This window comes from Zalophus californianus, chromosome 8 (assembly GCF_009762305.2).
Source record: "Zalophus californianus isolate mZalCal1 chromosome 8, mZalCal1.pri.v2, whole genome shotgun sequence".
NCBI lineage: Eukaryota > Metazoa > Chordata > Mammalia > Carnivora > Otariidae > Zalophus > Zalophus californianus.
Window position 1 is genome coordinate 122,528,929 of NC_045602.1, and position 22,833 is coordinate 122,551,761.

General features: G+C 41.9%; 1 protein-coding gene across 11 annotated transcripts in view; it reads right to left on the reverse strand.

The window, feature by feature from the left end:
• PTPRT (protein tyrosine phosphatase receptor type T) overlaps positions 1 to 22,833 on the reverse strand; it is a 1,164,533-nt gene that overhangs the window by 222,418 nt on the left and 919,282 nt on the right. For all 11 annotated transcript variants that reach the window (XM_027622224.1, XM_027622220.1, XM_027622223.1 and 8 more), the window contains one exon: positions 11,687 to 11,723. In XM_027622224.1, the coding sequence (XP_027478025.1) occupies positions 11,687 to 11,723 (37 nt within the window). The remainder of the gene's footprint in view (positions 1 to 11,686; positions 11,724 to 22,833) is intronic.

The following is a 22,833-nucleotide window of genomic DNA, read 5'->3' on the forward strand; positions in this document are numbered from 1 at the left end:
GTCAGAGGTCAGTAAACTGTGGCTCGTGGGTCAAATCCGGGTTCTCACTGTTTCCTGTGTGGCCACGTGAGCTAGGAATGGTTTTTACATTTTTAAATGGGCTGCTATTTACTTATTTTAATTTTTATGTATTATTTTTTAATTTTTTATTTAAATTTGATTTTAGTTAACATAAAGAGTATTATTAGTTTCAGGGGTAGAATTTAGTGATTCATCAGTTGGGGGAAATAAAACCAAAAAGAAGAGTAATATTTTATGACACATGAAAATTATATAAAATTCATATTTCAGTGTCCATAAATAAAGTTTTATTGGAACACGGTCACGCTCATTTTATATTTCTGATCTATGGCTGCTTTCTGTGCTACCATGACAAAGTTGAGCAGGTGTGACAGAGACCACATGGCCTGCAAAACTGAAAATATTTACTATCTGGCCCTTTACAGAACAATTTGCCAACCCCTATTCTAAGTGGCTATTTTTATTAATTTTTCCCCACCTGTGGAGGTAGGCAGGACATGGCTCACATGTCAGAAAAAGAAACAGAAGGCTTGAGAGAGGACATGACTCCAGTGCTCCCACCTGGCCTGTTTCAGTGGCTTCCTACCTGTTCTCCCCCATGGTCTTGCCTTTTCTGTGCCCCAGAACCCCATCTCTGATCTGTCTTCTAAGGCAGTCTGCTTAAGCACCTCCAAGGGTTCCCATGGTCTCAGGACCATGTTCATATACGTGCTACAGGGCTACATACAGTCCTTGGTATCCTGGCCTTGCCTGCTACTTCAGCCCCATCTCTGATCACTCCTGGCCTCTGGTCATATTGGCATCCATCCCTTTGCTTTGACCCATTCAAGTTCAGTGGCATGCTTTCTTGCCTCCAATAATCTGCACATGCTACTTCCTCAACCCAGAAGAACTCCCTGCCTTACTCTCTAGCCTTGTTCAATATGATAACTGTCACTCTTTCAAAACTTGTCTCAGTAACCATGTACCTGAGAAGGCACTCCCTAAACTGATTTATGTTTCCCTTCTCTGCTCCCATAGCATCCTGGATTTACCTTCATCACGTACTTAATCATGCCGTATTGATATAATTTATCTGTATGCTGTTCTCCCACTAGCTATTTGTAGAGTGCTTATTATAAGCTCAGCATTACATGAAGCACTTTATATGCACTGGCCCATTAAATTCTTACGTTAGCCCTATGAAATAAGTGGTGTTATTGTCACTGTTTTACAGATGGGGAAACCAAGACATAGAGCAGTTAAATGCCTTTTCCAGCCTAGAATCAAAGACTGTCCAAATCCAAAGACAAAGTTCTTAACCTCTCTGGGACAAGAGGCCACAATCAATAGTAAGTTGCACTCAATATATGTTTATTGAGAACTAAATGAATAAATGAAATTCTGGTTTAGTATTTACCTACTAGCTGTGTCACTTGGAAAATGACATTTCTGAGTTTCAATTTCTCTACCTATAAAATGGGAATAATAATAAATATCTCATGAAGTTCTTTTAAGGAATAAATGAAAAACAGTTGAAGCCTGGTTGACAGGCCCAGAGGATTCTCCCCACCCTACCAATCTAGGGCTGCAACTCTGCCGAGCAGGAGTGCTCAGCTATGAGGGGCAGAAACAGAGGTATAGATGGACAGGTGTTGGGATGGGAAGAGGTTTTCCCAGTGGGTGGAATAGCAGAAGATAAGTGATGGATCATGGGTCTCAGCAAGACACAAAGGGAAGTTGAAATAGGAAAGGGGCTCATACATTTTGTGTAGAGATGACTAGTGTTTCCTGGTGCCTGGCCTATCTCTCCTTCTTAGGCACACAGAAGAATCCAAGTCCCATCAACATCATGTAAGTAGAAGTGACACAAGTCATTTCTAAGTGAGGTATTCAAGATCCAGGTTACTAACCCCATACCTTCTCTTTCCCTGCTGTGGGGTCTTTTGAGGCCACATGTATTCTAGATGACATAACAACAAAGAAAATTTTCTGGTATTAAGCTACTGATATTTGGGTATTCATCTGTTATTGCAGCAAAGCCTTTCCTATCCTAACTAATCCAGCAGGAGAAAAGGTAGTAGTCCCTTGCCTTCTCTTCTATCACCTGGTTGCCCCATCATACAGCTTTTCTATTAGAGGATTCATGACTCCACTCTCTCCATATTTCCAGCCTATGTTCATATATATTTATATGAAAATTAATTAATTAATGAAAATAGTAAGACCGTGCAAAGAAGAAGGAGGTCAGAATGCTGAGTGCCTCAGACTTCCTTTCTGACTTTTATTCCCTTCTAAGGCAAAGAATGTTGAGTAGAGAGAGATGCTGATGGGCTAAATATGACACTGGAGCTGATAACCTTGAAGACAAACTAACTTCTTGGTTTATCAGCTTCAATCTATTATAGTAATGTAGAAGGCTGAGGGCTCTTTGTGGCACCAGGTCTGCTACAGATTCCAGGACTTAGCCTGGACACTACTGAAGAGAGACAGAAGACGCATCATACCCTAAAGATTCTACTATCAATTATTACTGGAAAAGAGGCAGGGGAAGGGTTTAACAGACTCTGACAGTGGCTCATAGAATTTCACCCAGTCTACATCACTGACAAGATTCAAAATGGTGCCCTGGGAATGCCATAAGCTTTGGAGTTAGAGCTACAATTCTGTGGATCCTTGAGGTCTTTATTCAACCCTTCTGGGCTTCTACTGCTTCATTTCTTAAGTAAGGGTAATAAACATGACCACTATTTATTTAGTGTGTAATACATACCAGACTTTGATTCTTTTTTTTTTTTTTTTAGATCACATTGTAAACCTGTAAACTCATGTCAGCATCCACAGCCTTGTGATTAGTACACAGTAGATGGTTAATTTTCACTAAGCCCCTTCACTACCCCCTCCTTCAACACTACATTGAAGCCCCATCAGAGAAAGCTCTAATGGAGCTTTCTTCTATTTCTAGCCCTTGTCTTCAGCCTACCCAGATTTTCCCCTTTCTTTGACTCATGATTTTAAAAGGCCTCCTATTCCCTTTGTAAGATGCAATTGCTTTGGAGCATCAGATTCGAGCTAAGGTCAACTCAGGTGTCTCAGGTCTTGTGTAGATAATTCTAATTTCTAGTTCACAGGGATGAATTGAGACTTCCCAGGGACATGCTTAAAGGACAGGTGTTGGTTGTGGTTTTGGTTTTCCTGTACTCCATTGCACCAGCTTTGTCTTCCTGAGTGGGGTGTGGAAAAGGTGTGTATGGGTATTGTTGTGGTGGGGAGTAGTTTGAACAGTCTAGAGAGTGGGATAGGAGAAGGACAGAAGAAGACTAAGGAGATGTACCAGTGGTTGTAGCAAGGAAAATATTAACGGGTTGGGATATTTGAATGTCATCTTTAGGTTATTTTTGGTCTACTTATGATGGAATTCTCTTCTTCTATCTTGTCACAAAACCTTCAGGAAAAGCCACATTATTCCTTTGGCATTTTGGGGCCTAGAGAACACTGGGTGGGAACAAAAGGGGCCAAGGGTCAAGGCGACCTTGTCACACTCAAGGAATTCTGAGAACCTCCATTATGGAAAATTCACCTCATTGGGCTTGCATAGGGGAAAACAGCACTACCCTACCCTAACCCCCAAGCACACACCCTGGGCTTTCCCCTCTGAAAGTCTGGTAGGATTTCTAAGGACTGAACAATAGCCAAGAGTTTTCCAATAGATTGACTCACTATAGTCTACCTCTCATAAGTAGGGTCTCAACTCCAGCTACCATAGCTAGATTTGGGCATCCTGTGGTCCTGAGTCCCTCCTGAAATTGCTGGGTAGATGATGAGAAAAGAAAAAGTGCTACAGTCAAAGACTAGTGGGTGCATGAGCAAAATGCTACACTTAGTCAATAAAAATATGATTGCTATGTAGAATCTCATCTAAACACAACAACCCTTGGTTGAAGAGGTTAAATACTAACAGCTGAGGCCAGCATCATTTCTGTGCCTCTGTTTCTGCACTTTGGATCTAGCCTGAGTTCATTTGATAAACATGTGATTTGTGGAATCATATGAGAAATGACTAGAGTCCGGGCTTTGGCTTTTCTTCCTTAGAGAACAGCAGTGAAAGGCTTGGGCCTCTGGCTCTCTTAACAGAGAAGTTCAGAAGAACAAAGGAGGGAAGCCCAAGATGTTTATCATTTGTTATATTCTTGACCTTTTATGTGCATTATCTCAAATAACTGGGAGAAAGAATTAATGACCTCTGGCCTAAAAGGGGTGTGATAGACTCATAGGGGATTGATCTATCCAAGGTCAAACAGTTAAGTTTTGGACATGGGATTTGAATCCAGGTGACTTACTTCCCCATTGTTCCATGCAACCTCTCAAAGCAGCTTCATATAAGATAGAACTTCCATATAGAATTGGATTAACAGAAGAGAGGAGGGCAGGCAGTGGGCATTTCTTATCTGACAGCAGACAATTCCTACATCATGCTTGGCTTCTCACACCACCTGTGACATGTTATTCTTATGGACAAAGAATCCGCGGACACATTATTCCCCTTCTTGGCTCCAATCTTAGCATCTGCAAAATGAGGGCATCTCACTGGAGAAGGCGTATTTATTGTCCTTCCAGTCTCTGCAGGGGTGAGAATCCATTATGAAGAGAGAAGAGAAAATGCTGGATGAAATGGTCTACCTCAGGCTTAGCCATTATAAAAAGAAGCCACAATTACAAAAGACCATTGCCCATGCCTCTTGCCTGTTGCCGTTGGGACAATGGTTTTAGTCCATCACTACCACCGGGCAGCATGGAACTATTGGTGACACTGGCCCCTTATCTCATGCTTCATTATTCTGGAGTTCAGCTTTCAGCACCTACTCCGAGGGGGTTGTTTTAATGGGATCGTTAGAGAGTGTTTACTAGATTAAAACTGTGGCTGTCTTCTGCAAAGCAACTCTGCAAATGGCTTTATGGGTTTCCGGATTTATTTTGTCTCAATGACTAGGCTCAGTTTGCAAATCAAATCAAAGCTGATTTTTCTAACTGCCACTCGGGCACACCCAGCAGGAGTCTGCAGAGCCAGCTGTGTTCCCTTGATGGCTGGTGCCAGAGATGGGAGTGCTGCTGCCTGCTGGTGGCCAGAGAGGTTCCAACAGGGAGAGGGCAGACAAACAAGTACCTGCTTGACCCTAACCAGGGCAGGCGGACAAAGTCAAAGAAAGCAAATTTTATTTTCTGGAAGGAGAAAAGGCAGACAGGATCTATGTGGCCTCAAAGACTCACTGGCAGAGATAACTGGGAGCCATATATGGACTCATGATATTGAAGCTCCCTCCAAATGAAGTGTCCCAAGTTTGGAAGGAACTCGTTGGGACAGAAGTGAGGTCCCTGTCAGCAAGTGGAACTGAGACATCAGTTTCTGGAAGAGAAACTGACTGGTATGGTTTTAGAACTGAGCCTCTGGATCGGAAACCATTTTCCGCTTGGCCTGCTCTGAATCAGAAAGGCATGACCTAAGATGCTCAGGGGCCTCCTTCAGCAGCTGCAGCCTGGAGCAGGGGCATCTTCCACCACATGGGATAATCATCGTCCACAGGAAAGACTGTTCCCCCCTCCTCCTTGAGCTTTAGCACCTTGGAAGCAGCCTAAGTATCCCACCCTAAACTTCTGCGTGCTCCATTTTCTCAAGGGTCACCTCTGAGCAGATTCAGCTTACATCTTCAACCTGCTTCCTAAATTGAGCCCATCCCTCCTCTTCCAGATGAAAGGTAAACATTATTTAACAGGTCTAAATGCACCTCCCCCTTACTTGCCCTGTCTTTACATTTTCTGTTTTAACTACACCATTGTTAAGTAATCTTTGTACTGCCCTCCCTTCAAAGAATGAGTAATAGTTCTCTGTTTCTAAATCAAAATTTAATGTTTACCCATTAGCTGAAGTTTTCTCTCTATGGCTCTGAACAAGTTCCCAGAGTACAGTGTCCCAAGCAGAAGGCTTTTAGAATTTTCTTTCAACTCTTGAATTGGAGGCAATTCCATGATCTTTTTGCTATCCCTCAACCCGATGATGAAACATATCCTCTGTATAAGAAGATCACTGTGGTAGATGCCACTCTCCCCTTTTCAAGTTGGTGTACCATCCCCCAGCTGCTGTGAGTGTTGAGACTAAGGGCTTACACCTGTGACTTTCTCCAGACAAGTGTGTAGGGCTCAGGGTTGCCATTTCCCCTGGAGCCACCTGAGAGATGGAGGGGAGGGAGAAGGGGAAAGGAAGAGGGGGTACCAAGGACTAACTGTTATGGAGGAAGAGGCAGAAATCTGGGTCTTGTTCAAGGCAGAACAACTTTGGAGAGGTTTATACTTCACCCATATCTAGTGTAGGCTTCAATTTATCTGAGAATAGATTCTTGCTTAGCATTTTCTCATTACCTACCCCACTTCCCTCTTTCATTTACAGATTTCTCCCAAGAGCCCTCCCTTAATACCGTACTGCACCCAAATCCCTGCCCCAGGCTCTGTTTCTAGGGAATCTGTCTTAAGAGAGCTCGCATTTGCCTTTATCTGCTCATTGATAAACTCTACTTCCCCACTATGGTTGAACTCACATTCAGATTCCTCTAAATCTCCAGCCAAAGTTAATCACAGGCAACCCCTGGCTGAGGAACAAGGTGAAGACGAATGTGAATCTGGGGCAGTGCCAACAAGTCCCCCATCAATGAAAAAGACTGCCTTCAAAGCTTTGGAGGTGAGCTTGTTCTGATCCTAGAATTATCCCCTTTACTAGCACATACCAAACTCCCACCCCACAGTCCCTTCTTAGCTGTGCCTTCAATTTGTGGTTCTGTAAATAAATAGTGTCCCCTGGTGATATGTGTATCTATCCACTAAATCCTCTCTAAATACAGAGGACTTGGCCCTTTACAGGGGCTTTGGGCCAGGGGTGTGGCTCTTCTCACAGTCTAAGGTGCTCAGTCAGCTGGCCTCCCAAATCCTACCCTTGGTTCTGGTGGTATGCAATTCCCCAGTGTTAGGTGAGAAGGGGTGATGATGGACAGGGAGACACAAAGCCTCCTATACTAGACCAGTCCCAGAGACGCAGAGCCCCAGATGATGGCCCAGGGCCATATATGCCATTATTGCCTGAGCCTTTGGCACCACTGATACTTTAGTCCCCATGCAGTACATTTCACTCCTCTTTGGAAGCACTGATCACAATCATAACTCCACTATTATCTGTTAAAATCATTCATGTAAGGTCTGTTTCCACACTAGACCGTGAGCTCCATGAGGACAGGAACCATGTCTGCTGATTCACCACAAAACCATAGTTCCTTTCAAAGTGCCCAGCTCACAGATGCTGAGCGAGCTGACTATATAGAGGAAATAACATACATCGACAATAATTTTATCCAAAACACTTTGCAGTACAACACTCGTACGCTTACTGTATCACCTGATCCTCTAACAAACTGGAGGGTAAAGGTCTTCATGTGCTGGAGCTGGCTTGTGCCAGCTTGCTAGAGCTAACTGTTAAACATTCTTGACTTTTTTGAAAGCCAGTTGTTAAGCCATTAGTAACCTGATTGAACATGGTGGGGATATTTATATCCTGGAGATCAACAAAGACTATAAATAAGAGGTTTTCTTTTACAAAGAGCAGGTTTATCATCAAAGCACTGGTAGTAGGTGTGTTAAAAAATATTCTATAAATGAATAGATGGGCATAACTTTAAATATGGTGCCTCTGAGTTTCAGGAAGATGAAGTGAGACTTTCAAGGTCTCTGACCCTTGCTATAGTGAGATGCTGGCTTCATGCATTTACTCATTTCAGCAGGCATTTTTGAAGTTCCAATATTGTGCCAGGAACTTCCTGCCATGGCAAAATGTGATGGGGAAATTAGTAGTTAAGACCAAGGAGCTCCTCAAGAGAGATCCTCTCAACCGGCAGTGCTGTTGCCTACCTCTCAGGAGGTGGGCCCTGCTCAGACCCTAGAAACATGACTGGATCAGGACCTGATACATCATGTGGGGTCTGAGAGGGGTCCTGCTGTCACAGACCTAGCCATTCAGTGTGTACAGATGGCCCACGGTGTTTACCCTCTGTCCAGGGCTCCTTCCACAGAACCTGCAGATCCTCTGCCCAAAGCAGCCTCACTGAGCTTCCCAAGGGAACTGCAGTCAAATCTAAACCTCAGCTCACCACCAGAGCCCCCTCTGACAGGGCTAGTTCCTGCTCTCCTTGTACACCCTTAAAAGCTACTGGGATTATACCATGAATAAAGAATACTCAGAGGCTCCAATGGAAACCACATGGACACTACCCCTAACAGTATGGGTCCTGCTATGGGTTGAACTATGTGTCCATCTCCCAATTCATATGTTGAAATCCCAACCCCCAGTGTCTCCGAATGTAACATCTACAAACCCTATATTCAGAATGTCTCAGAATATAGGGTTTGTGGATGTAATTAGTTAACTTAGGATGAGATTAAACTAGAGTAGGGTGGGCTCCTAACCTAACCATACCAGTCCCCATAAAAAAGGGGAAACCTGGACACAAGATGCCCACAGGGAGAATGCCATGAAAGATGAAAAACCAAGGAATATCAAAGATTGCCAGCAGCTAGGGGAGAGGCATGGATCAGATCCTTCCCTCATAGCCCTCAAAGGAACCAGCCCTACTGATAACCTTGACCTCGAGCTTCTAGCCTCCAGAACTGTGAGACAAGAAATTTTGTTAAGTCACTCAGCTGGTGGTACAGCAGCCACAGAAAACTAACCCAGGTCCCTTGCTTTGCAACCTTCTAAACTGGGCAGTACTACATTAGAGTTTGGGTGACTAATAGGGATGTTAAAGACAGGCAAGAGTTAGAGCCCCATGCTGGAGCCAGGTATGGAATCTAGCAGAAGAGGGGCTGCGCTTGGGGTCAGGGCAGAACGACCCTGCCTGGGTGCTGGGGGCTGTTACATTCTGCCTATGAACCCTCCAGTTCTGCGGGACTCACACAGTTGGCTATAGACACCATCCGGAACCACCAGGGTCGGGGACAGAATACCAGCCAGCTGCTTCATCACCAGGGCCGTGGCCGCAAGTTTGCACATGTGATCACACTCCAGAGGCTGGATGCTCACTGGCAGCCCCTCAAGGAAGGCCATGATGACAGGGACATGGAAGCGTGTGGAGGGAGCTGGGTGGCCAGTGGAATATGCTACTGGCCCTTCATCTACCTCCGACGCCTGCAGGATTCCCAGTATCTTATTTTCCTCTGTTAAAAGGAAAAGTGTTTTTGGCAAAACCACAAAATGGGGAATTTGATTCAGGAAAGAGATGGGTCAAATATGGCTTCCTGGCCTTAGATCCTTGACACAGAGTCCTCATGAGCAGTGCACTGATTTAGAGAGGGTTTGCCTTTAATTGACCCTGGATGTTCCCAGGCTAATTCAAGGCACAGAGATGACACTAACCAAATACAGGTCTCCTTTTCTTTGCTTTTTCTTGGCTTTTTTTCAACAAGTAATTTCTTATCTGAGGTAGTGCTGAGAGGGCTAACTCCCTGGACTCCACAAGACTGGCACTGTCCAGCTCTCGGTCCAATTCCAGGTACTCCTAGTTTTGTCTCTCTGGGCTGAAGTGACGGCCCTTGCGGACCTGGAAAGTGAGGGTGTCAATCCTTGGAATCTACTTCTGACTCTTTCCTGCCTGGCTAGCACCTGGCCAGCTAGCTGGGCATTCACCTTGTTCCCATCCTTCCATACATCCACATGCTATATGAGCACACACTCCACTCAGGAAGACTGTGTCCTAAAGGTCAAACAGGAGGAGAAATCCTTATGCTGTGAAGAGGTACAAGCTTTCTGCTCTAGCTCTTTAAAGACCACTGCAATTCTCCTGCAGAGGAGCAATGCAGCTCTGGAGAAGTATGGCATTGTGGGCCTTCAGTAGATCCTGGAATCGCCAGGGGAGTAGAGTTTTAATTATTCTCTCGCAAAGTCCCCATATGTACCTATTGCCCATCCATCCACATGTTCCTGATTCTCAGTTTAGAAAATAAGATCTAACCAACTACCCTTTGAGGGGGAGCTTATGTCCCAGAGGGTGTCTCTAGAATCTCACAAGCCCATGGATGGCAGAGCAATTGCTTCAACCCCTCCCTTGTCTAGAGGTCAAAAGCTGGAGGGGAGCCACGGAGCACAATCACAGTAGGTGAGGAAGGTCTCCCCCTAAGTTTCCTTCCCTCTACTGGCTGCTCTTTTAAGCTGGACACAGCAAACGCTCAGCTGTCCTGCTTGCAGTCTGGAGCTCTAGTGCTCTCCTATTCATGATGTTCTTCCTTCTGGATTATCTGTTTCCTTCAGTGGGAAAGTCTGCCAAAGCCTGTGATTTGTGCCACTTTTGTTTGCAGGCCATCAATTCCCCTTGCCTCACAAAGAGTATTTTATCTCTTTCTGTCCAGTAGCCTGAGTTCCTGAGAGTGAACAAGTGAGGGATACGCCAGCCTCTCATGACTTATGTGGAATCAGAGTGAGTTCTTACCACGGTGAGTCCTTAATGCTTCCATCTTCTCCCTCCTGTATCATCTTCCGTCTTCTGCCTACACACTGAGCTGGCTTTTTTTCAAAATACTGGAAGTCACGAGTGATAGGTCTTCATGTATATTTTGTCAAATAACCGTAGATATTCTCCTCCTTCTCTCTCTCCCCACCCCTCAGCTCTTCCTCTTCCCCTATACACGCGTGCACTTTCCTCTGAATGAGTGTGCATGTGTGTATATAGTCACATATGTATAGATGCACTTGGGTCATCGTCGTTGTTCATGGTTTATGCCTGTGATTATATGTGTACTTATATTTGTAACTGTCATCTCTGAGGAAGCATCCTATGTAACGATATGGGCTGTCAATAAATGCAGGGAACAACAATTTTCCAATTTTGGTGTGTTTATATGGAGAGAATGGCTGTTAAAAATATCCATTCTATAACAAAAAGATAAACCTGATTTCTAGCCATTCAACCTTGTAATAGGTTAAATGATAACAAACCATTCATTGATTTTTTTTTTTTTAAAGAGTAATAAACAGAAACATGTACCAATTGAAAGGGCCAGGCAATTCAATTATAATTAGGAAAACAAAAAGTGATGAGCCTGAACAATGCTGCCTTGGTTTGGGGGATAAGTATTGAAAATGCCAACTACATAACAATGCACTGTTTGTTTTCTCATTATTAAAGGCACCGACACTATCACCTCATTTGTGAAAGCCAAACCCAGTTGAAAGGAATACAAAGCTCAGAAGATTGGTTTGATAGACATACCTAAAAAATACCCACATAAACACAGACCCAAATATAATGAAAATATATAGCAGAAGAATATTTGAGTAAATTTATATTCACCACTCTACTGATTAATGTACCAGTCCATTCATCCATTCATCTGTCCGTCTGTCCGTTCATCCGTCCGTCCATCCATCCATCCATCCATTCACTGATTCAACAAATATGTTTTGAGCTCTTACTATGCTTTAGGAACTGTGTTATTAATATATACCTACAGTATATATTAATACCTAGGTGCAAATGACTCCAGTGAAAATAACAGTTCTTTTTTATTTCTAGTAATTACTGGCTCAACTTTCCCTGTGTGGCTAGGAGGAGAAATACTTAAACAGCTGAAGACAGACGACGACATGCCAACATACCTTTTGTAGCCAGGCGAACGCAGTTGATTTTGGTCTCCTGTGAACAACAAAAGTGAGGTTCCAGTTAATTAGTTGCAGGTTTGGTTTGTTATATAAAGAAAAAAATATACATATGTATTTTTAATTATAATTTTAAATCTGTCCTTTCCATTTCTTCCCCCACTGGAATCACCTTTTAATTCTATTTCTTCTTTTCTTTTCAGGCTAGGTACATACTTGGTTCCTTTCACTTCCTGGCTCCCATGACCTCATAAACTTCTTCCCCAGACAGAACCACTTATAAACATATCAGATACTGCTACTGCGTAGCACAGGACAACTTTAACAATGACACTAAGTGAGTACACTGTGGCATGAGTTAGTAGATGGCACCAGGACCATCTTTGGGAAACTATAAATAAATAATGCATCTATCGGCACAGGCTGAAACAGACCCTTGGCAATAGCTCAGTCAATAGGAACGTGTAAGAATCAAACTACAAAGTTCATGTTCAAAAAGTCACTTTGGTCCCGAGATTTTTGGTGAACCTCACGGTTTTCATGGCTAATGTTGTGTGTGTGTGCTCGTGTGGCAATCAAATCTTTGCTGGGTAAACTAATTATTGTTGGCTGTTCCCCAAGTGGACAAAATCCATAAACCTGTGATGTTACTGGGCATGCAGTTGAGTTACAGAAGACTGTGTTTAGAAGGAGAATCATTTTAGCCTGCTTTATTTGGATCATCTCCCAGGAGGCCCTAGAACCAGTTAAAAATTCCAGTTTACTAAGCTATACCTCCAGCAACAGTCTGAATGTAGTGTAGCAATGAAAATAAAAGGCAAAGAATGCAAGTGTGTGAGTCTCAAGAATCAAACGTGTGTCCTGCTACTGCTGCGTCACAAGAAATCACGGTTTCTTGAAGGCACTTGTGTTAGTCAGGTCTTTGAGGGTTCTTGGACCCAATTCTGTTGTGTGTGTGGTGTGGGGGGAAGGTGGGGGGTGGTTCCTCCCCTTCTACAACACCAAGCAATCTTCAGATACTGGCAGGGTTTCTGAGAAATCAACTCAGTTCTGACACAGTCTACCTGGAGATGGCATCAGATTCCACAGGTTAAGGGTTCAGTTCTACAAGACTGTCACCTACCCCCTACTTCAGATGCCAGGTGCAAGCCTCAGGCTGTTACCTGTGCTTCTGACCTACCAGCTATAGATTGAAGGTTCCAATGACCTCCTCCTTAGGTTTGATTAATTTGTTAGAGCAGCTCACAGAACTCAAAGAAACATGTTAGTAGATGACCAGTTTATTGTAAAAGGATGTAACTAAGGAGCAGTCAGATAGAAGAGATGTATAGGGTGAGGTATGTGGGGAAGGGCGCAGAACCTCCATGCCTTTTCAAGAAGTGCTACTCTCCCAATCTTCATGTGATCACCTACCCAGAAGTTCTCTAAACCCAGTCCTTCTGGCTTTTTATGGGGGCTTCACTGCATAGTCATTATTGACTTAGTCATTGGTTACTGGCTGATTCAACCTCTAGCCCCTCACCTCTCCCCAGAGGTCCAGTGGGCTAGGGGTAGGGTGGGACTGTGGGGCTATGGGACTGAATGTTCTAACCCTCTAATCAGAAGTTGATCCTCCTGGCAACCAGCTCCCTCCTTGGGTGGGGTCCAAAAGTCACCCTCATTAACATAACAAAAGACACCTTGATCACCATTGACACTTAGGAAATTCCAAGGACTGAGGAAACTGTGAGCTAGAAACCAGGGACAAAGACCAAATACACATGAGAAATATTTTTTGTCATTCAGAAATCACAATCTAAGCAATCACAATATTGCATCAGGGTTATGCAGAAGTATAAAACCCATGAACTTCAGTGGCTAAAAACACTAAAGGTGTATTTCCCACTTAAACCAACATGTCCAATGTAGGTGCATGACTAGGTCTGAAGTGGGGTTGTGGTGGTGGTTGGGGGATACTGCAGTCACTGTAGGTTCTCAGAGACCAAAGCTGGTACATTTATTTTTTAATTTTTAAATTAAGACAAATTTTATTTAAATTCAATTTAGTTAACATATAGTATATTATTAGTTTCAGGGATAGAATTTAGTGATTCATCAGTTGCATAAACACCCAGTACTCATTATACCAAGTGCCCTCCTTAATGCCCATCACCCATTTACCCCATTTCCCCACCCACTTCCCCTCCAGCACCCTCAGTTTGTTTCCTATAGTTAAGAGTCTCTTATGGTTTTTATCTTATTTTATTTCTCTTTCCCTTCCCCTCTGTTCATCTGTTGTGTTTCTTAAATTCCACAACAGTGAAATCCTGTGGTATTGGTCTTTCTCTGACTGACTTATTTCACTGAGCATAATACCCTATAGTTCCATCCACATCATTGCAAATGGCAAGACTTCATTATTTTTGAAGGCTGAGTACTATTCCATTGTGTGTGTGTGTATGTACACATACACATATATATACACCACATCTTCTTAATCCATTCATCTGTTGAATGAATGTTGGCTATTGTGGACACTGCTGCTATAAATACTGGGGTGCAGGTGCCCCTTCAAATCACTATTTTTGTAACTTTGGGGTAAATACCCAGTAGTGCAATTGCTGGATTGTATGGTAGCTCTATTTTCAACTTTTTGAGGAACCTCCATACTGTTTTCCAGAGTGGTTGCACCAGCTTGCATTCCCACCGACAGTGTAGGAGGCTTCCCCTTTCTCCGCATCCTCGCCAACATCTGTTGTTTCCTGAGTTGTTAATTTTAGCCATTCGGACTGGTGTGGGGTGATATCTCATTATGGTTTTGATTTGTATTTCCCCGATGCTGAGTGATGTTGAGCATTTTTTCATGTGTCTGTTAGCCATTTGTATGTCTTCTTTGGAGAAATGTCTGCTCATGTCTACCTCCATTTTAACACAAGGCTGCACTGTTCACTGAGGCAGGAGAAAAGAATGCTGGAGTTGGAAACTCAGAATCAAATGCTTTGTATCAGAAGCTACAGTTACTTGACTCAAGTTTCATCGACTAAAACCAGTCATATGGCCACGCCTAACTTAAGTGAGGTGGGGAAATGGAGTCCTCCATGCACCCAGAAGTAGAGAAGAAACTGTAATATCTATAGCAGAGTCTATTTTCTCTAGGCACACCTCTGAATGCTAGAAACTGTCTCTTGAAGTATGACTCCCCAGTGGTCTTGATTCTGTTCCTCACGCCACAGAAAGTCTTCCCTTGCTTGTGTACAAAAGATGTCTGGATGATGGTTCTCATTTCTATTAATGTTCCTCAACCATTCCTCAGATGATAAGAGTAGAGTTCAAGTCCTTTGAACCAATATTGCTACTCATCCTGGAACATCTTGCAGTTTTGTCCCTCTTATTGAGAAGGAAGTAGAATAGGAAGCAGCAGTCTACATGTGGTCTTGTCAATATATGATTACCTAGATTATCACTATTTTCTATTTTCCTTAGTTATACTGGGCTTCTATTAACATAGCCAACATCTCAGTTTTTCATTGATCACAATGAATGTGCCATCAACCTTCCCCCCACCAAAAAAAAAAAAAAAAAATCTGCCTGCTTCTACATACATAAATGTGGTTGTATTTCTGGAATCCAAGTACAGAGTCATATACTGATTTCCCCTATTGACTTCCATCTTCTTTGATCTGGTTGCTACAGCCTGTCATCATATTCTCCACCATACCTAAGTTTTTGGACATATTTTTCTATAATTTTATCCAGATCATTAATATAGGTGGTAACCTGGAGAATGCCATTGATAAAGATTTGTGACATGTACTAGAATCCGCCTTCCAGGTTGGCATTCATTGCTCATCAGAAGTTTTGGATGGTTATCTAACTACTTATTTCCTCAACTGCTTATGCACTTGGACCCTCCTGCTGTGTTTTCCCACCAAAATAGCTTGAGGATAGGGTCAGACTCACTTCAGATACTCAGACTCTGTCTACTTCATTTCCCCACTCTATCGGTCTAAGAACTCTCTCAAAGAAAGAAGGTTGGGTTGACATGACTTGTTCTTTAGGCCAAGTGTTTCCCTTCCTTTCTTTTTGTTAATGCTGAAAGTGCTCTTTTTTAAAATAAACAATTACTTTATTAAACAACTGGAAAATGCAGAAATGTTAAAAGAATATCACACACTATGATTCAAATATATGAAGTATTCATTTGAGGTGTTCATGATATTTCAAGTATGCTTTTCAAGAAAAAGGTTTTTTTAAAAGAGTATATCCAGAAGAAAGAAGGAAAAATTATGAATAAAAAACAGAAAAATAAAGTGGAACTTTCTAAATGTGATGCCAAAAAGCTTCAGTCACAAATGAGGTAAAACCTGAAAATGATGATAAAAGTGAGCCAATGAATTTTTTTATTTTCATGTTTGGAGAAAGAGCAGATGTCCAGCTCCTGTTGGCATCCATTTCTGTTCTCTGGCTTAAAGGGTCAGTGAGCTGAAGCCTGAGATGGTTACAGAGAGTATGAGCTCCTGAGGACTGAAGGCTGCATCTGCACATGGCTGTGCAGCACCAAAACAACCATCACCGAGAAACTGTGGCGAGTGGAGCTATGCCACTAGGAATGGTCAGAAGGATTGCCAACTTTATATTAATACAACGAAAAAAGATTTTGCAAGAACTGTATTAGGAAACTTGCCAATCACATGCACAATTATTACATACAGGAATGGGCAAGAGTTTGATGAGGATTTCACTGCTGGGGGTAATTTGTAAATATGTATCCAGACATCAAAGAGAGTTGATCTAATCTTTTCACATCTAAGATTCTATTCTCAGGATGCCTCGGTGGCTTAGTTGGTTAAGCAACTGACTTTTGGTTTTGGCTCAGGTGATGATCTCATGTGTTGTGCGATCAAGCCCCACATCAGGCTCCGTACTCAGTGGGGAGTCTGCTTGGGATTCTCTCTCTCTCTCTCTCCCACTGCCCCTCCCCTGCTTGCATGCATATGCATACACATTCTCTCTCTCTAATAAATAAATAAATCTTTTTTAAAAAACAGGATCTATTCTCAGGGAATAATCTGAAATGTAGACAAAGGTTTATATTCAAAGATGTTGGTTCCAGTGTTCTTTATATAAAAGTGAAAGTGAAGAGCAACATACCTGTATAACCCTACAGACATGGTAAAGAAAGTTGTGGTCTATCCACACAGTGGAATATTATGAAGCTAACAAAAAATGATTGTGAGGGCCACATAACAACATAGAATAGTACACATAAGAAAATATTAAATGGATAAAGCAAAGTACAATTTTAACTACAACTAACATGCAAAGGTAAGCATTTAAAAATAATCCGTGAAGGAAATACACTAAATCATAAGAACTGCTACATGGTTCATTTGAAGTGCAACATGTATAGAGACAAGTATACTAATTTTCACTACAGTTTGCCAATTTTTTTCACAAAGCAAGCACCCACCTATGACCGGCACCCCAAATGAAAACGCCAAACATTACCAGCACTTCAGAAGTACCCTTCATGCACTCTCTGAGTCATTTCATCCCGGCAATGGTGAACACTAACCTGCTTTCCTTTTTTACTTTAAGATTTTATTTATTCAGGAGAGAGAGAGAGTGGGGGGGGGCAGAGGGAGAGAGACAAACAGACTCCCTGCTGAGCATGGAGCCTGACATGGGGCTCAATCCCAGGACCCTGAGATCAAAACCTGAGCCAAAACCAAGAGTCAAACGCCTAATTGAACCACCCAGGTGCCCTGACACTAACCTGCCTTCTGTGGTAGTGTTCTCTCTCTCTTTCTTTTTAGAAGATTTATTTTATTTAGAGAGAGAGAGAAAGAGAAAGAGAGAGAGGGAGGGAGTACACACATGTGGCAGGGAGAGGCAGACAAAGAGGGAGAGAGAAACACAAGCAGACTCCATGCCGAGCATGGAGCCCGATGTGGGGCTCGATCTCACAACCCTGAGATCACACTTGAGCCAAAAGCAAGAGTCAGATGCTTAACTGTGCCATCCAGGTGACCCAGGAATGTTCTCTTTAAAATGTGTTACATTAAAGGAAACCTGGGTAGCTGCAATGGTTTATTCTACTGCCTTCTGTCCCTCATTGGGTCATTTGTAAGAACTTTCTTATTCTGAGAATCATCTTCACTTCCACAAATGCATGCGTGCAAGTGAGCCATTTCCGACAACCACCTCCTCCACCCCACATCTATTAAAAGCTGTTTTCTATAACCTGGAGTGCATGTCTCATTATGCTTAACTCTCCCTGGCTCTCACAAACATGATGTTGACATGTCTGCTTTCTCCCAAGTTCCTGACACCTTTAATCCCATAACCAATTTGTCTTTGTTGGTTAGAATTAGATACAAAATAACAAAGTCCTAAGTCACTCTCTTGACCTTCTGCATGATTGAACTGTTAGCAAGCAAGTCAGGAAGATATTCTGCATCCCAAGTCTGCTAGATATTCTGCATCCAGCATATAGGAAGTTTGACCAGTGCACATATAACCAAAGTCCCCAATCAGTTCAATAAACAGGAAATGAGTACTTTCTTTGTGTCAAGATTATATAAAGCTTTCTGAAAAGGAGAAACATTTGGTATATTTTTTGTCCTATCTCCATTATTATATCCTACTTTTAGGTGTGTAATATATTCTGGGACAGAACAATAATTTCATTTCCCCATCATCTGAACTTCACTCATATCCCACTTCCCACTCCAGATTTGTGAATCTGGACACAGGTATGTACCACGTTGGGGCAGAATATAATTCCCCTAACTATTGTGATTCTATTGAGACCTACTTCTACTCAAGCTCTGCCAGTGCTGGGCAATATTGAGCAAGTCACCACCACTCTCTATGGCTCAATTTCCCCATCAATCAAATAAAAGAGAAAGGGATGGAGAAGTCCAATTTGGTGAAGTGGGCAGAGTATTCTAAGGCTGCTTCAAGTCCTCAAGGGAGGTCTGGTTTCAGCTACTGGTGGTCCTCCTGCTCTTTCAGTGCTCTGTTCTCTTGACACCATTCCATATCACCAAACCCCATCCCACAACACATAGCTTACTTAAAAAAAAAAAAAAGCTATCATCTCCCTTACTTCCCAGAATGCCATATGTTTACACCTACTTACCTACTCATGGCCTCCATTTCAAGACTAGATCAAGTATGACTCAACCATCCATCCATCCATCCATCCTTCGCTACCTACTGAAATTAAAGGGTGTCTCTCTAAATCAGAGACTTACAGCATAGTGTCTAAGGCATCAAGGATTTCAGTAATTGCTACTTACTATCCAGATGGGCTTAGGTTAAGTAATACTGCCACCCTGACCAAGAAGCCATAGGTACCTGGGTAGTGCATACAATTCTTATTCGACTGCCCCATTAGACTGCCCTATGTAATAGGATGGGGAATTAGGCCTGACCCCAGTTTTCAAACAATTTCCCCAGTTACCCTAACTCTTGCCTTTGTCTTCTCTAAGACTGAGCCACCCTAGTAAATATGATGTGAGTTAGTTAGCCCTGACACCATAGTCTAGTTTGCTAAGTTGCTTTGGCTCCACCGTTAATATTCCTCTAAGTCTTGGCTGTGGCTCCAACAGCCCACTTAACCCTTTATTCATTTGGTCAACCAAGCAACAGATATTTATTGATATGATCACTATTAATTATATTGATGATTACTGAACGATCACTATGTGCGGGTACTAGCGTTACAGCATAGGCAAAACAGACATGGTCCATGTCCTCATGGAGCATGTACACATTTTCCAATATTTGTGATAAACTTAGATAACTATTCTCACAAATAAGTATCTAATAAGAAGCTGCAATAAACACTGTGAGGAAGAAGTACTAGGTGCTATGTATGTGTATGAAGATGGCGTGAGGTGTGGATGGGAAGGAAGATGATACGTTGCCTCGAGCAAAGACCATTTAGCCTGTAACCTGGAAGATCAGTAGGAGGTAATTATATGAAGTGTCAAAAAAGTGTGTCCTGGACTCAGGAACAGACATGCAAAGACCTGTAAGTGAGAAAATGCATGGTGTAGTTGAAGGTGTAAAGAAGTCTGGAAGGTTACATCATAATGAAGTATTTGGAGAATGATATGAGATGAAGCTAGAAACAGAAGCCTGGTAGAGCCTTTTAGACTTGTAGAGTTTCAGTCTATATTTTAAGAACAACAGGAAGCAATCAAAGAGTTATGAGCAGGAACAATAAAGTTTTCAGACTTATATTTTATTAAAATGTAGAGACTGTTATATAGAGAACAGACTTATGGTATAGGAGAAACTAGTCAGTAGGAAGAGTATAGTGGTGTAGTCTAGCCTAGAGATGATGATGGCCAAGACAGTGGCTGCAGAGACCCTGTTTCAACCTACCCCATTCTAGGAAGGCATATTTTGGCTCTGCCTGACCTTAGAGACCCCCCACTACCTCACTACACCCAGTGCTTATGAATCTGTATTGGCTTCTGGTATGGACACCTACTGGGTCCTCAGTCTAGCCTCCCTGCACCCCAATTCTCCTTGACTCTCTTCTAAAAATCCACAAAGTACACCATCTTAGCATAATTAAACTACAGAGAATCTTCAAAACTTCATAATCCTTGTTAGGAAAAAAATAAGCATCACAACTGAATGAAATATCTCTAAGTTTTTCAGCACAAGCTTTTGGGGACAGCAAGGGCCATACAGAAAAGCAACTGAAAGAGAAGAGAGGTAAGCCAGCACAGGGTGCAAGACTGATCTAAAATGATCACTATATGATGGCTAACTGAACATAATAAAAAAAATAAATAAAATGATCACTAGCAAAGCTGAGTTTGTATGTAGGAAAAATCAGAAAACGTGTGAAAATGCTGTAGATTAAGATGATGAATAGATGGAAAGGACTTGAAGGCACAATAATTCAAGGGGCAACCTTAAATAGGTATCACTTATGGGGGAAAATACGGTAAAAAGAGGGGAAAGTGCCCTTGGGAGATTATGAGGAAAAGGAAAAGAGGCAGGAGGAATTTTAAGATCCTATAAGTCAAAAGAGAACAGCAACAATGAGTCCAAGAACACACAACCACCCATCCCCCACATACACAAAACTTAGTTATCGGTTGAAAAACTGTACTTCACTATTCTATCAGAATACTGTGTTTTTAAACTAGAAATATTGTAAGCCACCTTAAATCTACAATATGAATAAAAGAAAGGAGCCAAATACAACTACTATATGAAGAAAATGGAGGGGTGCCTGGGTGGCTCAGTCACTTAAGCATCTGCCTTAAGCTCGGGTCATGATCCCAGGGGTCCTGGGATTGAGCCCTACATAGGGCTCCCTGCTCAGCGGGGAGTCTACTTCTCCCTCTCCCTCTACCTGCTGCTCCCCCTGCTTGTGTTCTCTCTATCAAATAGATAAATAAAATCTTAAAAAAAAGAAAATGGAAAATAAAAATCAAAACAACCTAAGTGATGAAAATCCACCCCCTCAAATAAAACAAAAACAATTGCACACCTGAAGAAAATTATAACCAACACTCCACATATTGCATGGAGCACTGGGTGTTATATGAAAACAATGGATCGTGGATCACTACATCACAAACTAATGATGTATTGTATGGTGACTAACATAATAAAATAAAAAAAAATAAAAAAAAATAAAATACCTTCCCTGCTGCTGAAAAAAAAAAAAACACTCCAAATTGAATTAAACTTCCTCAAACAACTCTGAATTAGAAATGCAAAGATTAAAAACTGAAATGTCTAAAAAAATCAGCACAAAAAGAGAGAGTTGATTGAACTCAGGAAAATAAGAAAAAAGGCCAAAGCACTTCAGAAATTAAGTTTAAATAATAAGGTGTCCGAAGTAAAATTTTAATAAGGGGCACTGAAGAAAGAGAAAAACAACCAAGAGAAGAAAATGAAATAAATACAATAGCCAGGGTCAGTGAAAGGGTGACTTAAAGAGAAGACAAAGAGGATCCAATATATGTATACTTGAAATCCCTGAGAAGACAGACTGAATAATTGAACAGGAAAAGATTTAGAACAATAATCCAAGGAAAATTTCTGGAATTAAAAGAGAACCTGAGCCTACATATTGAAAGGACTGAAAGACCTGAAAGATCTATTCCAAGCTCCTAAAAAAACAATTCAACTTTTCTTTTCAAAAAGAAAAAGTCCTCAAGGACTCCAGTCAAAGAAGTCAAATAATTCACAAGGGCAAGAGATGTCATGAGATATTGCCAAGGGAACATACAAGGCCAGGAAATATGGGGCAGCATTTTCAAGAAACTCAAAGAAAGAAATTATGAACCAAGGATTTTATAACTAGCCAGGTATGTTTTGAATATCAAAGCTATAGAAAAATAACTTTCAACATTCAATAACTCAATGAATACCACACTCATGACTCTTTCTTGAGGAATATATCAGAGGATAAGTTTCACTCAACAAAGAGTTGACTGAGGACATTTCACCAAAAGGATTGATGGTAAGCATTTAATATAATTGTAAATCTTAAAACTAAAACAAGGTAGGGACACAGTTGAGAGTAGAACACAGAAATGTTATATTTTCTGACAATGCAGAAGTAATGCAAGAAAAAGTGAAAAAGAGAAAAAATAGAGAAGAGGAAAGTAGGATAAACTCATTGATTGCTCTATAGGAACTAGGTGAAAGTCAGTGGATACCATCAAAAACTGACAAGTCAGTGATGTCTGCAAGATGGCAGAATAAGAATTTCCAGCACTCGTCCTCCTACAGAAATATAATTTTGACAATCACGCCTGGAGAAGAGTACCTTTGTGGGAACTCAGAAGTCCAGCAGAGGGGTCCCAGTACACTACCAGAGCACAAAGTCTGGGAACAAATGCAATGAAGAGGGTAAGAAGAGCAGTTCCACTTTACTCATGTCACCCGTCCCCCAGAGTGCACAGCCCAATGCCAAGAGAGACCCCCTCAGCCCACAATTTCTCTCCTGGGGTTATGTGAGAGCACAGTGAATGCATGGCTTCCCCAGATGGCAAGATGCTGCCCAAAAGGCCCACTCTTTTCTTGTCCCAACCAGAACACTAAGGGGATAGGCACGGCTAAGTAGTTTGAGGGACATTAGGAGTAGGGAAAAGAAAAATGTGGTATATATAGGATTATGGACT